Raw genomic sequence first — 16824 nt, 5'->3', positions numbered from 1 at the left:
ATGATGTCTTTTGTTTGAATTATTTAGTAAACGTTTATTTTTAGTTTAATTTATATTGCGATTTTTTAGGGAAGTTGGCAAAGCACTAGTCTTTCCTTATTTCAATACCATAATAAATGCAAGTAGCTATTATTTTAAATTTAAACTAAAAAATTGCTAAAACTATAACTCCAACTTTGTCTCCAAACTATAATTAAAAAAATATATACCATTGTCCATGCATGTAGATAAGTTTGTTAATACCCATTTTAATATGATAAAATAACCCAATGCATGTAATCCACAAGCACAATTAGTCTTTCCTCCCTATAATTTATTTTACTATATAAAATCCCTTTTGATACCAAAAAAATCCATTAAAATTTATTGGGAACATAAGTTCGGAAGATGAAAATTGAAGAATCTGGTATTTTACAAGTGAAGAGGACATAGTGGAAAAATCAATGACACATATTCACTAAACCTCTTCTTAGGTTTTGAAGTTATTTAATTTTTCACTATATCTTCTTCACTTGTAAAAACCAGATACTACAACAACCTCCCAAGTGGTCTTCATATTCTGTAGTTTTATATGGTTTTTTAATGCATTATTTTTCTTTCTTTTCACTGGTTTTCCTTTTTAAACCGTTAGTTGGTTGTAATTATTTAAATTATTTTGTTATCATTATCTTTTTTTCATTTGTTAAAAGCTAATATATTTTAGCGGTTTTATTTTTAGAGCTGGGATATATGTACTAGTGTCCGAGCTTGTTATCATACATTTGTAATTATAGTTATGTTTATAAACTTTTGTCCACATATTCTATTAGTTCGTTATCCATTTTATACAGGTAATATTAAGGATTATAATGGTTCAACTATCATATAAATTATGCATCGAAGATTCTCAAAATATTGTTTGGTTTATACCAATGATCGATATGATTATTTATATCTTAAAATTTTTACCTTTTTTATCAAATAAGTATCGTGTATGGCAAAGTCTAATATGCGTATTTTGACTAGTTAGTTGAAAATATGTATGTCATATCATTTAAAATTTCCACGTCACACACATAGTGTTTTTTTAGTTACATAGTTAGTTAACCTTTGATATTAATGAAAAAACTTATAAGCTAATCAAAAGCTAGGATTTTTGTAAAATTTTTAAAGGTATGAATTGAAGTTAATAGAATTCCTAGTCATGGAAAAGAAAAATATATTTAAATTAATCATGTAATAGATTTATTCTTCCACACTTTTTTAGAAATAAAGGACGGATTACACTTAATTCAGACAATTTTCATGACCTTACTCCATGTTTAAGTATTTTTTACTAGTTATATTACTCCGCTTTTGAAAACTAAGTCTAAGAAGATATTAAGGTAAAATATGTTTGGCAGTTTAATATTTAAAGGATGTTTTCGTCATAAGAAAATAAAATACATTTTATGGGCGTGTGTGTCCGATTACTTGTTTAAAAAAAAATATTCAAAATTTTGTTTCAAAAAATATACATTACTTTATTATTGACAAGACAAAATTTAAATTATTTTATGAATTTATTTAAATTTGAAAATTTATATTTATTAAAATCTTAATTTAACCAGAGTTAAATTTAAATTCAATAAAAATTGAAAAGTTTAGATGAATGACGATGTACGTTAGATTGAAGAACAACCATGTTCTTGTCTAAATTTTGTTTCTGATTATGATGTCTTTTGTTTGAATTATTTAGTAAACGTTTATTTTTAGTTTAATTTATATTGCGATTTTTTAGGGAAGTTGGCAAAGCACTAGTCTTTCCTTATTTCAATACCATAATAAATGCAAGTAGCTATTATTTTAAATTTAAACTAAAAAATTGCTAAAACTATAACTCCAACTTTGTCTCCAAACTATAATTAAAAAAATATATACCATTGTCCATGCATGTAGATAAGTTTGTTAATACCCATTTTAATATGATAAAATAACCCAATGCATGTAATCCACAAGCACAATTAGTCTTTCCTCCCTATAATTTATTTTACTATATAAAATCCCTTTTGATACCAAAAAAATCCATTAAAATTTATTGGGAACATAAGTTCGGAAGATGAAAATTGAAGAATCTGGTATTTTACAAGTGAAGAGGACATAGTGGAAAAATCAATGACACATATTCACTAAACCTCTTCTTAGGTTTTGAAGTTATTTAATTTTTCACTATATCTTCTTCACTTGTAAAAACCAGATACTACAACAACCTCCCAAGTGGTCTTCATATTCTGTAGTTTTATATGTTTTTAATGCATTATTTTTCTTTCTTTTCACTGGTTTTCCTTTTTAAACCGTTAGTTGGTTGTAATTATTTAAATTATTTTGTTATCATTATCTTTTTTTCATTTGTTAAAAGCTAATATATTTTAGCGGTTTTATTTTTAGAGCTGGGATATATGTACTAGTGTCCGAGCTTGTTATCATACATTTGTAATTATAGTTATGTTTATAAACTTTTGTCCACATATTTCTATTAGTTCGTTATCCATTTTATACAGGTAATATTAAGGATTATAATGGTTCAACTATCATATAAATTATGCATCGAAGATTCTCAAAATATTGTTTGGTTTATACCAATGATCGATATGATTATTTATATCTTAAAATTTTTTACCTTTTTTATCAAATAAGTATCGTGTATGGCAAAGTCTAATATGCGTATTTTGACTAGTTAGTTGAAAATATGTATGTCATATCATTTAAAATTTCCACGTCACACACATAGTGTTTTTTTAGTTACATAGTTAGTTAACCTTTGATATTAATGAAAAAACTTATAAGCTAATCAAAAGCTAGGATTTTTGTAAAATTTTTAAAGGTATGAATTGAAGTTAATAGAATTCCTAGTCATGGAAAAGAAAAATATATTTAAATTAATCATGTAATAGATTTATTCTTCCACACTTTTTTAGAAATAAAGGACGGATTACACTTAATTCAGACAATTTTCATGACCTTACTCCATGTTTAAGTATTTTTTACTAGTTATATTACTCCGCTTTTGAAAACTAAGTCTAAGAAGATATTAAGGTAAAATATGTTTGGCAGTTTAATATTTAAAGGATGTTTTCGTCATAAGAAAATAAAATACATTTTTATGGGCGTGTGTGTCCGATTACTTGTTTAAAAAAATATTCAAAATTTTGTTTCAAAAATATACATTACTTTATTATTGACAAGACAAAATTTAAATTATTTTATGAATTTATTTAAATTTGAAAATTTATATTTATTAAAATCTTAATTTAACCAGAGTTAAATTTAAATTCAATAAAAATTGAAAAGTTTAGATGAATGACGATGTACGTTAGATTGAAGAACAACCATGTTCTTGTCTAAATTTTGTTTCTGATTATGATGTCTTTTGTTTGAATTATTTAGTAAACGTTTATTTTTAGTTTAATTTATATTGCGATTTTTTAGGGAAGTTGGCAAAGCACTAGTCTTTCCTTATTTCAATACCATAATAAATGCAAGTAGCTATTATTTTAAATTTAAACTAAAAAATTGCTAAAACTATAACTCCAACTTTGTCTCCAAACTATAATTAAAAAAATATATACCATTGTCCATGCATGTAGATAAGTTTGTTAATACCCATTTTAATATGATAAAATAACCCAATGCATGTAATCCACAAGCACAATTAGTCTTTCCTCCCTATAATTTATTTTACTATATAAAATCCCTTTTGATACCAAAAAAATCCATTAAAATTTATTGGGAACATAAGTTCGGAAGATGAAAATTGAAGAATCTGGTATTTTACAAGTGAAGAGGACATAGTGGAAAAATCAATGACACATATTCACTAAACCTCTTCTTAGGTTTTGAAGTTATTTAATTTTTCACTATATCTTCTTCACTTGTAAAAACCAGATACTACAACAACCTCCCAAGTGGTCTTCATATTCTGTAGTTTTATATGTTTTTAATGCATTATTTTTCTTTCTTTTCACTGGTTTTCCTTTTTAAACCGTTAGTTGGTTGTAATTATTTAAATTATTTTGTTATCATTATCTTTTTTTCATTTGTTAAAAGCTAATATATTTTAGCGGTTTTATTTTTAGAGCTGGGATATATGTACTAGTGTCCGAGCTTGTTATCATACATTTGTAATTATAGTTATGTTTATAAACTTTTGTCCACATATTCTATTAGTTCGTTATCCATTTTATACAGGTAATATTAAGGATTATAATGGTTCAACTATCATATAAATTATGCATCGAAGATTCTCAAAATATTGTTTGGTTTATACCAATGATCGATATGATTATTTATATCTTAAATTTTTTACCTTTTTTATCAAATAAGTATCGTGTATGGCAAAGTCTAATATGCGTATTTTGACTAGTTAGTTGAAAATATGTATGTCATATCATTTAAAATTTCCACGTCACACACATAGTGTTTTTTTAGTTACATAGTTAGTTAACCTTTGATATTAATGAAAAAACTTATAAGCTAATCAAAAGCTAGGATTTTTGTAAAATTTTTAAAGGTATGAATTGAAGTTAATAGAATTCCTAGTCATGGAAAAGAAAAATATATTTAAATTAATCATGTAATAGATTTATTCTTCCACACTTTTTTAGAAATAAAGGACGGATTACACTTAATTCAGACAATTTTCATGACCTTACTCCATGTTTAAGTATTTTTTACTAGTTATATTACTCCGCTTTTGAAAACTAAGTCTAAGAAGATATTAAGGTAAAATATGTTTGGCAGTTTAATATTTAAAGGATGTTTTCGTCATAAGAAAATAAAATACATTTTATGGGCGTGTGTGTCCGATTACTTGTTTAAAAAAAATATTCAAAATTTTGTTTCAAAAATATACATTACTTTATTATTGACAAGACAAAATTTAAATTATTTTATGAATTTATTTAAATTTGAAAATTTATATTTATTAAAATCTTAATTTAACCAGAGTTAAATTTAAATTCAATAAAAATTGAAAAGTTTAGATGAATGACGATGTACGTTAGATTGAAGAACAACCATGTTCTTGTCTAAATTTTGTTTCTGATTATGATGTCTTTTGTTTGAATTATTTAGTAAACGTTTATTTTTAGTTTAATTTATATTGCGATTTTTTAGGGAAGTTGGCAAAGCACTAGTCTTTCCTTATTTCAATACCATAATAAATGCAAGTAGCTATTATTTTAAATTTAAACTAAAAAATTGCTAAAACTATAACTCCAACTTTGTCTCCAAACTATAATTAAAAAAATATATACCATTGTCCATGCATGTAGATAAGTTTGTTAATACCCATTTTAATATGATAAAATAACCCAATGCATGTAATCCACAAGCACAATTAGTCTTTCCTCCCTATAATTTATTTTACTATATAAAATCCCTTTTGATACCAAAAAAATCCATTAAAATTTATTGGGAACATAAGTTCGGAAGATGAAAATTGAAGAATCTGGTATTTTACAAGTGAAGAGGACATAGTGGAAAATCAATGACACATATTCACTAAACCTCTTCTTAGGTTTTGAAGTTATTTAATTTTTCACTATATCTTCTTCACTTGTAAAAACCAGATACTACAACAACCTCCCAAGTGGTCTTCATATTCTGTAGTTTTATATGTTTTTAATGCATTATTTTTCTTTCTTTTCACTGGTTTTCCTTTTTAAACCGTTAGTTGGTTGTAATTATTTAAATTATTTTGTTATCATTATCTTTTTTTCATTTGTTAAAAGCTAATATATTTTAGCGGTTTTATTTTTAGAGCTGGGATATATGTACTAGTGTCCGAGCTTGTTATCATACATTTGTAATTATAGTTATGTTTATAAACTTTTGTCCACATATTCTATTAGTTCGTTATCCATTTTATACAGGTAATATTAAGGATTATAATGGTTCCACTATCATATAAATTATGCATCGAAGATTCTCAAAATATTGTTTGGTTTATACCAATGATCGATATGATTATTTATATCTTAAATTTTTTACCTTTTTTATCAAATAAGTATCGTGTATGGCAAAGTCTAATATGCGTATTTTGACTAGTTAGTTGAAAATATGTATGTCATATCATTTAAAATTTCCACGTCACACACATAGTGTTTTTTTAGTTACATAGTTAGTTAACCTTTGATATTAATGAAAAAACTTATAAGCTAATCAAAAGCTAGGATTTTTGTAAAATTTTTAAAGGTATGAATTGAAGTTAATAGAATTCCTAGTCATGGAAAAGAAAAATATATTTAAATTAATCATGTAATAGATTTATTCTTCCACACTTTTTTAGAAATAAAGGACGGATTACACTTAATTCAGACAATTTTCATGACCTTACTCCATGTTTAAGTATTTTTTACTAGTTATATTACTCCGCTTTTGAAAACTAAGTCTAAGAAGATATTAAGGTAAAATATGTTTGGCAGTTTAATATTTAAAGGATGTTTTCGTCATAAGAAAATAAAATACATTTTATGGGCGTGTGTGTCCGATTACTTGTTTAAAAAAAAATATTCAAAATTTTGTTTCAAAAATATACATTACTTTATTATTGACAAGACAAAATTTAAATTATTTTATGAATTTATTTAAATTTGAAAATTTATATTTATTAAAATCTTAATTTAACCTGAGTTAAATTTAAATTCAATAAAAATTGAAAAGTTTAGATGAATGACGATGTACGTTAGATTGAAGAACAACCATGTTCTTGTCTAAATATTGTTTCTGATTATGATGTCTTTTGTTTGAATTATTTAGTAAACGTTTATTTTTAGTTTAATTTATATTGCGATTTTTTAGGGAAGTTGGCAAAGCACTAGTCTTTCCTTATTTCAATACCATAATAAATGCAAGTAGCTATTATTTTAAATTTAAACTAAAAAATTGCTAAAACTATAACTCCAACTTTGTCTCCAAACTATAATTAAAAAAATATATACCATTGTCCATGCATGTAGATAAGTTTGTTAATACCCATTTTAATATGATAAAATAACCCAATGCATGTAATCCACAAGCACAATTAGTCTTTCCTCCCTATAATTTATTTTACTATATAAAATCCCTTTTGATACCAAAAAAATCCATTAAAATTTATTGGGAACATAAGTTCGGAAGATGAAAATTGAAGAATCTGGTATTTTACAAGTGAAGAGGACATAGTGGAAAATCAATGACACATATTCACTAAACCTCTTCTTAGGTTTTGAAGTTATTTAATTTTTCACTATATCTTCTTCACTTGTAAAAACCAGATACTACAACAACCTCCCAAGTGGTCTTCATATTCTGTAGTTTTATATGTTTTTAATGCATTATTTTTCTTTCTTTTCACTGGTTTTCCTTTTTAAACCGTTAGTTGGTTGTAATTATTTAAATTATTTTGTTATCATTATCTTTTTTTCATTTGTTAAAAGCTAATATATTTTAGCGGTTTTATTTTTAGAGCTGGGATATATGTACTAGTGTCCGAGCTTGTTATCATACATTTGTAATTATAGTTATGTTTATAAACTTTTGTCCACATATTCTATTAGTTCGTTATCCATTTTATACAGGTAATATTAAGGATTATAATGGTTCCACTATCATATAAATTATGCATCGAAGATTCTCAAAATATTGTTTGGTTTATACCAATGATCGATATGATTATTTATATCTAAAATTTTTTACCTTTTTTATCAAATAAGTATCGTGTATGGCAAAGTCTAATATGCGTATTTTGACTAGTTAGTTGAAAATATGTATGTCATATCATTTAAAATTTCCACGTCACACACATAGTGTTTTTTTAGTTACATAGTTAGTTAACCTTTGATATTAATGAAAAAACTTATAAGCTAATCAAAAGCTAGGATTTTTGTAAAATTTTTAAAGGTATGAATTGAAGTTAATAGAATTCCTAGTCATGGAAAAGAAAAATATATTTAAATTAATCATGTAATAGATTTATTCTTCCACACTTTTTTAGAAATAAAGGACGGATTACACTTAATTCAGACAATTTTCATGACCTTACTCCATGTTTAAGTATTTTTTACTAGTTATATTACTCCGCTTTTGAAAACTAAGTCTAAGAAGATATTAAGGTAAAATATGTTTGGCAGTTTAATATTTAAAGGATGTTTTCGTCATAAGAAAATAAAATACATTTTATGGGCGTGTGTGTCCGATTACTTGTTTAAAAAAAATATTCAAAATTTTGTTTCAAAAATATACATTACTTTATTATTGACAAGACAAAATTTAAATTATTTTATGAATTTATTTAAATTTGAAAATTTATATTTATTAAAATCTTAATTTAACCAGAGTTAAATTTAAATTCAATAAAAATTGAAAAGTTTAGATGAATGACGATGTACGTTAGATTGAAGAACAACCATGTTCTTGTCTAAATTTTGTTTCTGATTATGATGTCTTTTGTTTGAATTATTTAGTAAACGTTTATTTTTAGTTTAATTTATATTGCGATTTTTTAGGGAAGTTGGCAAAGCACTAGTCTTTCCTTATTTCAATACCATAATAAATGCAAGTAGCTATTATTTTAAATTTAAACTAAAAAATTGCTAAAACTATAACTCCAACTTTGTCTCCAAACTATAATTAAAAAAATATATACCATTGTCCATGCATGTAGATAAGTTTGTTAATACCCATTTTAATATGATAAAATAACCCAATGCATGTAATCCACAAGCACAATTAGTCTTTCCTCCCTATAATTTATTTTACTATATAAAATCCCTTTTGATACCAAAAAAATCCATTAAAATTTATTGGGAACATAAGTTCGGATGATGAAAATTGAAGAATCTGGTATTTTACAAGTGAAGAGGACATAGTGGAAAATCAATGACACATATTCACTAAACCTCTTCTTAGGTTTTGAAGTTATTTAATTTTTCACTATATCTTCTTCACTTGTAAAAACCAGATACTACAACAACCTCCCAAGTGGTCTTCATATTCTGTAGTTTTATATGTTTTTAATGCATTGTTTTTCTTTCTTTTCACTGGTTTTCCTTTTTAAACCGTTAGTTGGTTGTAATTATTTAAATTATTTTGTTATCATTATCTTTTTTTCATTTGTTAAAAGCTAATATATTTTAGCGGTTTTATTTTTAGAGCTGGGATATATGTACTAGTGTCCGAGCTTGTTATCATACATTTGTAATTATAGTTATGTTTATAAACTTTTGTCCACATATTCTATTAGTTCGTTATCCATTTTATACAGGTAATATTAAGGATTATAATGGTTCCACTATCATAAAAATTATGCATCGAAGATTCTCAAAATATTGTTTGGTTTATACCAATGATCGATATGATTATTTATATCTTAAAATTTTTACCTTTTTTATCAAATAAGTATCGTGTATGGCAAAGTCTAATATGCGTATTTTGACTAGTTAGTTGAAAATATGTATGTCATATCATTTAAAATTTCCACGTCACACACATAGTGTTTTTTTAGTTACATAGTTAGTTAACCTTTGATATTAATGAAAAAACTTATAAGCTAATCAAAAGCTAGGATTTTTGTAAAATTTTTAAAGGTATGAATTGAAGTTAATAGAATTCCTAGTCATGGAAATGAAAAATATGTTTAAATTAATCATGTAATAGATTTATTCTTCCACACTTTTTTAGAAATAAAGGACGGATTACACTTAATTCAGACAATTTTCATGACCTTACTCCATGTTTAAGTATTTTTTACTAGTTATATTACTCCGCTTTTGAAAACTAAGTCTAAGAAGATATTAAGGTAAAATATGTTTGGCAGTTTAATATTTAAAGGATGTTTTCGTCATAAGAAAATAAAATACATTTTATGGGCGTGTGTGTCCGATTACTTGTTTAAAAAAAAATATTCAAAATTTTGTTTCAAAAATATACATTACTTTATTATTGACAAGACAAAATTTAAATTATTTTATGAATTTATTTAAATTTGAAAATTTATATTTATTAAAATCTTAATTTAACCAGAGTTAAATTTAAATTCAATAAAAATTGAAAAGTTTAGATGAATGACGATGTACGTTAGATTGAAGAACAACCATGTTCTTGTCTAAATTTTGTTTCTGATTATGATGTCTTTTGTTTGAATTATTTAGTAAACGTTTATTTTTAGTTTAATTTATATTGCGATTTTTTAGGGAAGTTGGCAAAGCACTAGTCTTTCCTTATTTCAATACCATAATAAATGCAAGTAGCTATTATTTTAAATTTAAACTAAAAAATTGCTAAAACTATAACTCCAACTTTGTCTCCAAACTATAATTAAAAAAATATATACCATTGTCCATGCATGTAGATAAGTTTGTTAATACCCATTTTAATATGATAAAATAACCCAATGCATGTAATCCACAAGCACAATTAGTCTTTCCTCCCTATAATTTATTTTACTATATAAAATCCCTTTTGATACCAAAAAAATCCATTAAAATTTATTGGGAACATAAGTTCGGATGATGAAAATTGAAGAATCTGGTATTTTACAAGTGAAGAGGACATAGTGGAAAATCAATGACACATATTCACTAAACCTCTTCTTAGGTTTTGAAGTTATTTAATTTTTCACTATATCTTCTTCACTTGTAAAAACCAGATACTACAACAACCTCCCAAGTGGTCTTCATATTCTGTAGTTTTATATGTTTTTAATGCATTGTTTTTCTTTCTTTTCACTGGTTTTCCTTTTTAAACCGTTAGTTGGTTGTAATTATTTAAATTATTTTGTTATCATTATCTTTTTTTCATTTGTTAAAAGCTAATATATTTTAGCGGTTTTATTTTTAGAGCTGGGATATATGTACTAGTGTCCGAGCTTGTTATCATACATTTGTAATTATAGTTATGTTTATAAACTTTTGTCCACATATTCTATTAGTTCGTTATCCATTTTATACAGGTAATATTAAGGATTATAATGGTTCCACTATCATAAAAATTATGCATCGAAGATTCTCAAAATATTGTTTGGTTTATACCAATGATCGATATGATTATTTATATCTTAAAATTTTTACCTTTTTTATCAAATAAGTATCGTGTATGGCAAAGTCTAATATGCGTATTTTGACTAGTTAGTTGAAAATATGTATGTCATATCATTTAAAATTTCCACGTCACACACATAGTGTTTTTTTAGTTACATAGTTAGTTAACCTTTGATATTAATGAAAAAACTTATAAGCTAATCAAAAGCTAGGATTTTTGTAAAATTTTTAAAGGTATGAATTGAAGTTAATAGAATTCCTAGTCATGGAAATGAAAAATATGTTTAAATTAATCATGTAATAGATTTATTCTTCCACACTTTTTTAGAAATAAAGGACGGATTACACTTAATTCAGACAATTTTCATGACCTTACTCCATGTTTAAGTATTTTTTACTAGTTATATTACTCCGCTTTTGAAAACTAAGTCTAAGAAGATATTAAGGTAAAATATGTTTGGCAGTTTAATATTTAAAGGATGTTTTCGTCATAAGAAAATAAAATACATTTTATGGGCGTGTGTGTCCGATTACTTGTTTAAAAAAAAATATTCAAAATTTTGTTTCAAAAATATACATTACTTTATTATTGACAAGACAAAATTTAAATTATTTTATGAATTTATTTAAATTTGAAAATTTATATTTATTAAAATCTTAATTTAACCAGAGTTAAATTTAAATTCAATAAAAATTGAAAAGTTTAGATGAATGACGATGTACGTTAGATTGAAGAACAACCATGTTCTTGTCTAAATTTTGTTTCTGATTATGATGTCTTTTGTTTGAATTATTTAGTAAACGTTTATTTTTAGTTTAATTTATATTGCGATTTTTTAGGGAAGTTGGCAAAGCACTAGTCTTTCCTTATTTCAATACCATAATAAATGCAAGTAGCTATTATTTTAAATTTAAACTAAAAAATTGCTAAAACTATAACTCCAACTTTGTCTCCAAACTATAATTAAAAAAATATATACCATTGTCCATGCATGTAGATAAGTTTGTTAATACCCATTTTAATATGATAAAATAACCCAATGCATGTAATCCACAAGCACAATTAGTCTTTCCTCCCTATAATTTATTTTACTATATAAAATCCCTTTTGATACCAAAAAAATCCATTAAAATTTATTGGGAACATAAGTTCGGAAGATGAAAATTGAAGAATCTGGTATTTTTCAAGTGAAGAGGACATAGTGGAAAATCAATGACACATATTCACTAAACCTCTTCTTAGGTTTTGAAGCTATTTAATTTTTCACTATATCTTCTTCACTTGTAAAAACCAAATACTACAACAACCTCCCAAGTGGTCTTCATATTCTGTAGTTTTATATGTTTTTAATGCATTGTTTTTCTTTCTTTTCACTGGTTTTCCTTTTTAAACCGTTAGTGGGTTGTAATTATTTAAATTATTTTGTTATCATTATCTTTTTTTCATTTGTTAAAAGCTAATATATTTTAGCGGTTTTATTTTTAGAGCTGGGATATATGTACTAGTGTCCGAGCTTGTTATCATACATTTGTAATTATAGTTATGTTTATAAACTTTTGTCCACATATTCTATTAGTTCGTTATCCATTTTATACAGGTAATATTAAGGATTATAATGGTTCAACTATCATATAAATTATGCATCGAAGATTCTCAAAATATTGTTTGGTTTATACCAATGATCGATATGATTATTTATATCTTAAAAATTTTACCTTATCACAAAAGGGTGGTCAGTGGAAACGGTCACCGTGGCTTTGCTTCATCTTTGGTGGAGGATTACGGGGCCTCAAGTTTTGAGTAGATCTCCCTTGCTCCCTAAAGTTAGTCCTGTTCTGGTTTCTTTTTTCTTGAACCCTCTTCAAACTGTTTTCAGCAACATAGCATTGCCTCAAACATTCAGCATAGGTGGTGAACTCTCTTTGGGAAACACTATGAGCAATGTCGGCCTTCAAACCCATCATAAACGGATCAATCTTCCATAGTTCATCTGGAGCATAAACAGTTTGTCTGGAGTAGTCTGCCAAGTCCTCAAACTTCTCTGCATACTCTGAAACAGACATGTCACCTTGCTTGAAGTTTTGGAATTCTCGCTCCTTCTGAGTCCTCACACTATTAGGGAAATACTTCTTCAAGAATGCCACTTTGAAGTGTTGCCAATCCTTAGGAATCTCTTGTGTGGTGAAATAAGTAGATGCAGTGTTCCACCACCTAAGAGCTGGTCCCTTCATCTTCTGAGTAAAGATCACCTTCTCCTCTTCAGTACACTGAATAGCTTGAAACACCCTCTCCATACCAGCTAACCAATCATGAGCCAAGAGTGAGTCAAGTCCACCAACAAACTCTGGAGGATCCATCCTGAAGAAGGCACGAAAATCTGGTCCAGCTGCAGCTTGAGGAACGGGAGCTTGAGTAGGAGGTTGTTGTCCTTGCATGCCTTGCATCATTTGAGCCATCATCTGGTTTTGCTGCATCATCTGCTGCATCATCTGTTGCCAAGGCACGCCTGCACTTCCGGATGGTTGCTCGGGCTCCACATTCCTTGTTATGGGCCTTCCGGGACCTCTGCGTTGCTCAGCCATCTCCCTGTCTGTCCTACGCATGGAATCAAGTTGATCAGACTCAATGCCATAAATAAGACATAAGGAATCATACTGATTATACACATATGAGGCAGAATTGTACTGCATTATGATGCGTCTTAGCAAAGTCGAGGATCGACCTGCTCTGATACCAACTGTAACACCCCACACATATTTTTCTAGAATAATATGTATAAAGTATTATATATGGTTCATAAGACAACAAATACATAATGTTTGCAGCGGAAAATAGAAGTACACGATTACGAAAGCCGAATGTATCATGGCCAAAATACAAGTACATCATGTAAGTACATATCCAAAATACATGAACTAGCAAGCACGATAAGAACTAAAAGAAATATCCAAGCATCGCCAAGAGATCTAATCCATCTTTCCCTTACCGCGATCTTGCCTCGAACCACCTGAAAAATAAATAATTGGAATGGGATGAGATTACTAAATCTCAGTGAGTCCGCCTATCCTATTAGTCCGCTCGGATCTAAAAGGAACATACAAAAATACACGAATCCACCATGGATTCGGGGTTACTCTCACTTCCGGTACAAGCACGGAGTAAACAAAGTGACTCGTCCACCATTGGACTTGTCTCAAGCAAATACACATTGTATAGCAACCAAGTATGCAAAACCCGCATCCATAACGGGGAATCCAGAAGTACGTTAATACCACTAGACTAAGTTACTAACACACCCTCGGTGGGTTCACCCACGCCTATTTGTCAAGAGACTTACACAAGCACCCTGCAATAATGGTTAAACGGGTTCGCATAAGCCTACATGGCTGCGAGGTGACCTTGCCTAAGAGGCGACACCGTCCCATTAACCATCTGTACGCACGTGGTGTTAACAACAAGTGTAACACGCCGTCTCGACGCATGAGCCCATCCGGGTAGGAACCTAATGATGTAGCCTACATGGCATCATTAGAGATGGTTTAGCTGTTATGCGTAGGCTTACTTAGCCGCATAACGCCATCATACCGAGCACGCGAGTGTGTATACAGCAAGTGAGTAAAATGCCTCCAGACCCTCACAAGCACACTGCAACGGTAGTTCAGGTATGTGCCTCTGGGATCCATGATCAGGGCAGTCCCACAGACAACTCAAGGACCCATGGTCCGAATCGTAACTTAGTACCTGGTCTACTACGATTCAGCACACATACACATAAACAAACGCTAAAGCACGCAAACAGACAAACCCGATTATTTAACCGAAATAATGGGCATTAATAGAATGATCATATTTCATCATAATATAGTATTCTTATTTCAGCATCACATAGCGGTTAGAAATAAAGAGCTAATTCAGTCTAACTATACACAATTTACACAATATCAGCATCACACTTTAATTGAAGGTATGTCAGATACACCGGAAAATAATATTCAAATGCCGATGCTAATTTTCCTAGATAGTACACTCAATTAGCTTTCTAACGGTATATGGCACGCGTCAATCGGACGCACGAAACGGGAGATATGAATTTTCCAAACTACTGAATTCTTCCTTCTGCGCCCAGTGTAACTGGTTACTCCAGGAACCGTAACCGGTTACACTCAAACCCGTAATCGGTTACACTTTCTGCGTTTTTAAGGATTCTATGACAATCCAAAAGTGCTTCTAAAGTCATCCCCTGCATTACTAACCAGATTCCCACGAATTTAAAACATGCATTTCATTCAGAATCATCAGCCAACAATGATTTAAGGCAATACAACATAATTAGCTTCATTGATTCATTGATTATCACACAATCCCTAAACCCCCAAATAGAACCCCAACATGCAAAGCCCATGGTTTCTATCTAAGGACTCACCTTAGAGATTGAGAAGATGATGAGAATGGAGCTGAGAGCAGAATAGAAATTGATCAGAGAAGCTTGAACAGGTTCAGATGCATGCAAGGTTGAGCTGAGTTTGGACCAAGTTTTGAAACCCTTCTCTTCTTCCTCTCTTTCCACGCTTCTTCTCCTCTTTCTCTCCTTCACAAAATTCTGTTTTTGAATTAAGAAAAGAATGAGGGATCCAAACATGACTCTATTCTACTTATGGGTGAAAATACCATTATACCCCTCCTATTGCCACTAATAGGTTTAGTTAGCACTAAAGACCAATTAGTAGAATATACATCATATTTATCCATCTTATTCTATACCAATTTTATTGGTAAACATAAAGATCGAATAAATATAATGTCGGGTATTACATTCTCCTCCCCTTAAATAGAATTCGTCCTCGAATTCAAAGAAAGCTTACCAAAACAAGTGAGGATAGGATTCTCGCATCTCTGACTCAAGCTCCCACGTAGCTTCCTCAGGACGCGTCTCATCCCACATCACCTTCACGATAGGTATCTCCTTACTTCGTAGGGATTTGCTTGCACGCTCCAGGATACAGTAGGGTTGACGATCATAGGAAAGATCTGGTTCTACTTCAACAGTATCCGGAAGAATAGGATGAAAAGTATCGGGCACAAATTTCCGGAGTTGAGATTCGTGGAATACGTCATGCAGCCCGGATAGTGAGGCGGTAATGCCAACTGATAAGCTACCTCACCTACCCGGCTCATAATCTGATATGGTCCCACATACCTCGGACTGAGCTTTCGTGTTCTGAACGGTCCTCCCAATCTCAATCTTGGAGTGACCTTCAAATACACATGATCACCAACCTCAAATTCTAAGGGTCTCCTTCGCTTGTCCGCATAGTCCTTTTGTCGGTCTTGGGCTTTCTTGAGATTATCTCGGATCATCTTAACTTTCTCGGTAGTTTCTTGTATAATATCCGGTCCAAGAATACTCTTCTCCCCTACTTCGGCCCAACACAATGGTGATCGACATTTTCTCCCGTATAGAGCTTCATAGGGAGCCATACCCAAACTATTATGGTAACTGTTATTATATGTGAACTCTACCAACGGTAAATGATCCTTCCAACTCCCACCTTCTTCTAAAATGCAAGCCCTCAACATATCTTCTATCGTCTGGATTGTCCTCTCCGTCTGCCCATCGGATTGAGGATGGTTAGACGTACTCATATCCAGTCTAGTCCCCAATTCTTTATGAAACATCTTCCAAAATCTCGAAGTGAATTTTGGATCACGATCAGACACTATACTGGACGGCACGCCATGCAACCGTACAATCTCTGCTATGAAAAGCCTTGCGAGGTGAATCACCTT

At 29.2% G+C, this 16824-nt stretch overlaps 1 protein-coding gene across 1 annotated transcript; it reads right to left on the bottom strand.

Moving 5' to 3' along the window:
- Positions 1-11283: 11283 nt before the first annotated feature.
- Positions 11284-13526, bottom strand: LOC131659183 (uncharacterized). The gene is made up of 2 exons (XM_058928408.1): positions 12969-13526; positions 11284-11295 (listed from the first exon to the last, which is right to left on the bottom strand). The coding sequence occupies exons 1-2, from the start codon at positions 13524-13526 to the stop codon at positions 11284-11286; spliced, it is 570 nt and encodes a 189-aa protein (XP_058784391.1).
- Positions 13527-16824: the final 3298 nt, after the last annotated feature.

Source organism: Vicia villosa, linkage group LG3 (assembly GCF_029867415.1).
Source record: "Vicia villosa cultivar HV-30 ecotype Madison, WI linkage group LG3, Vvil1.0, whole genome shotgun sequence".
Classification (NCBI taxonomy): domain Eukaryota; kingdom Viridiplantae; phylum Streptophyta; class Magnoliopsida; order Fabales; family Fabaceae; genus Vicia; species Vicia villosa.
Note: the sequence above shows the minus strand (reverse complement) of the source record. Positions and strands in the feature narration are given on the sequence as shown.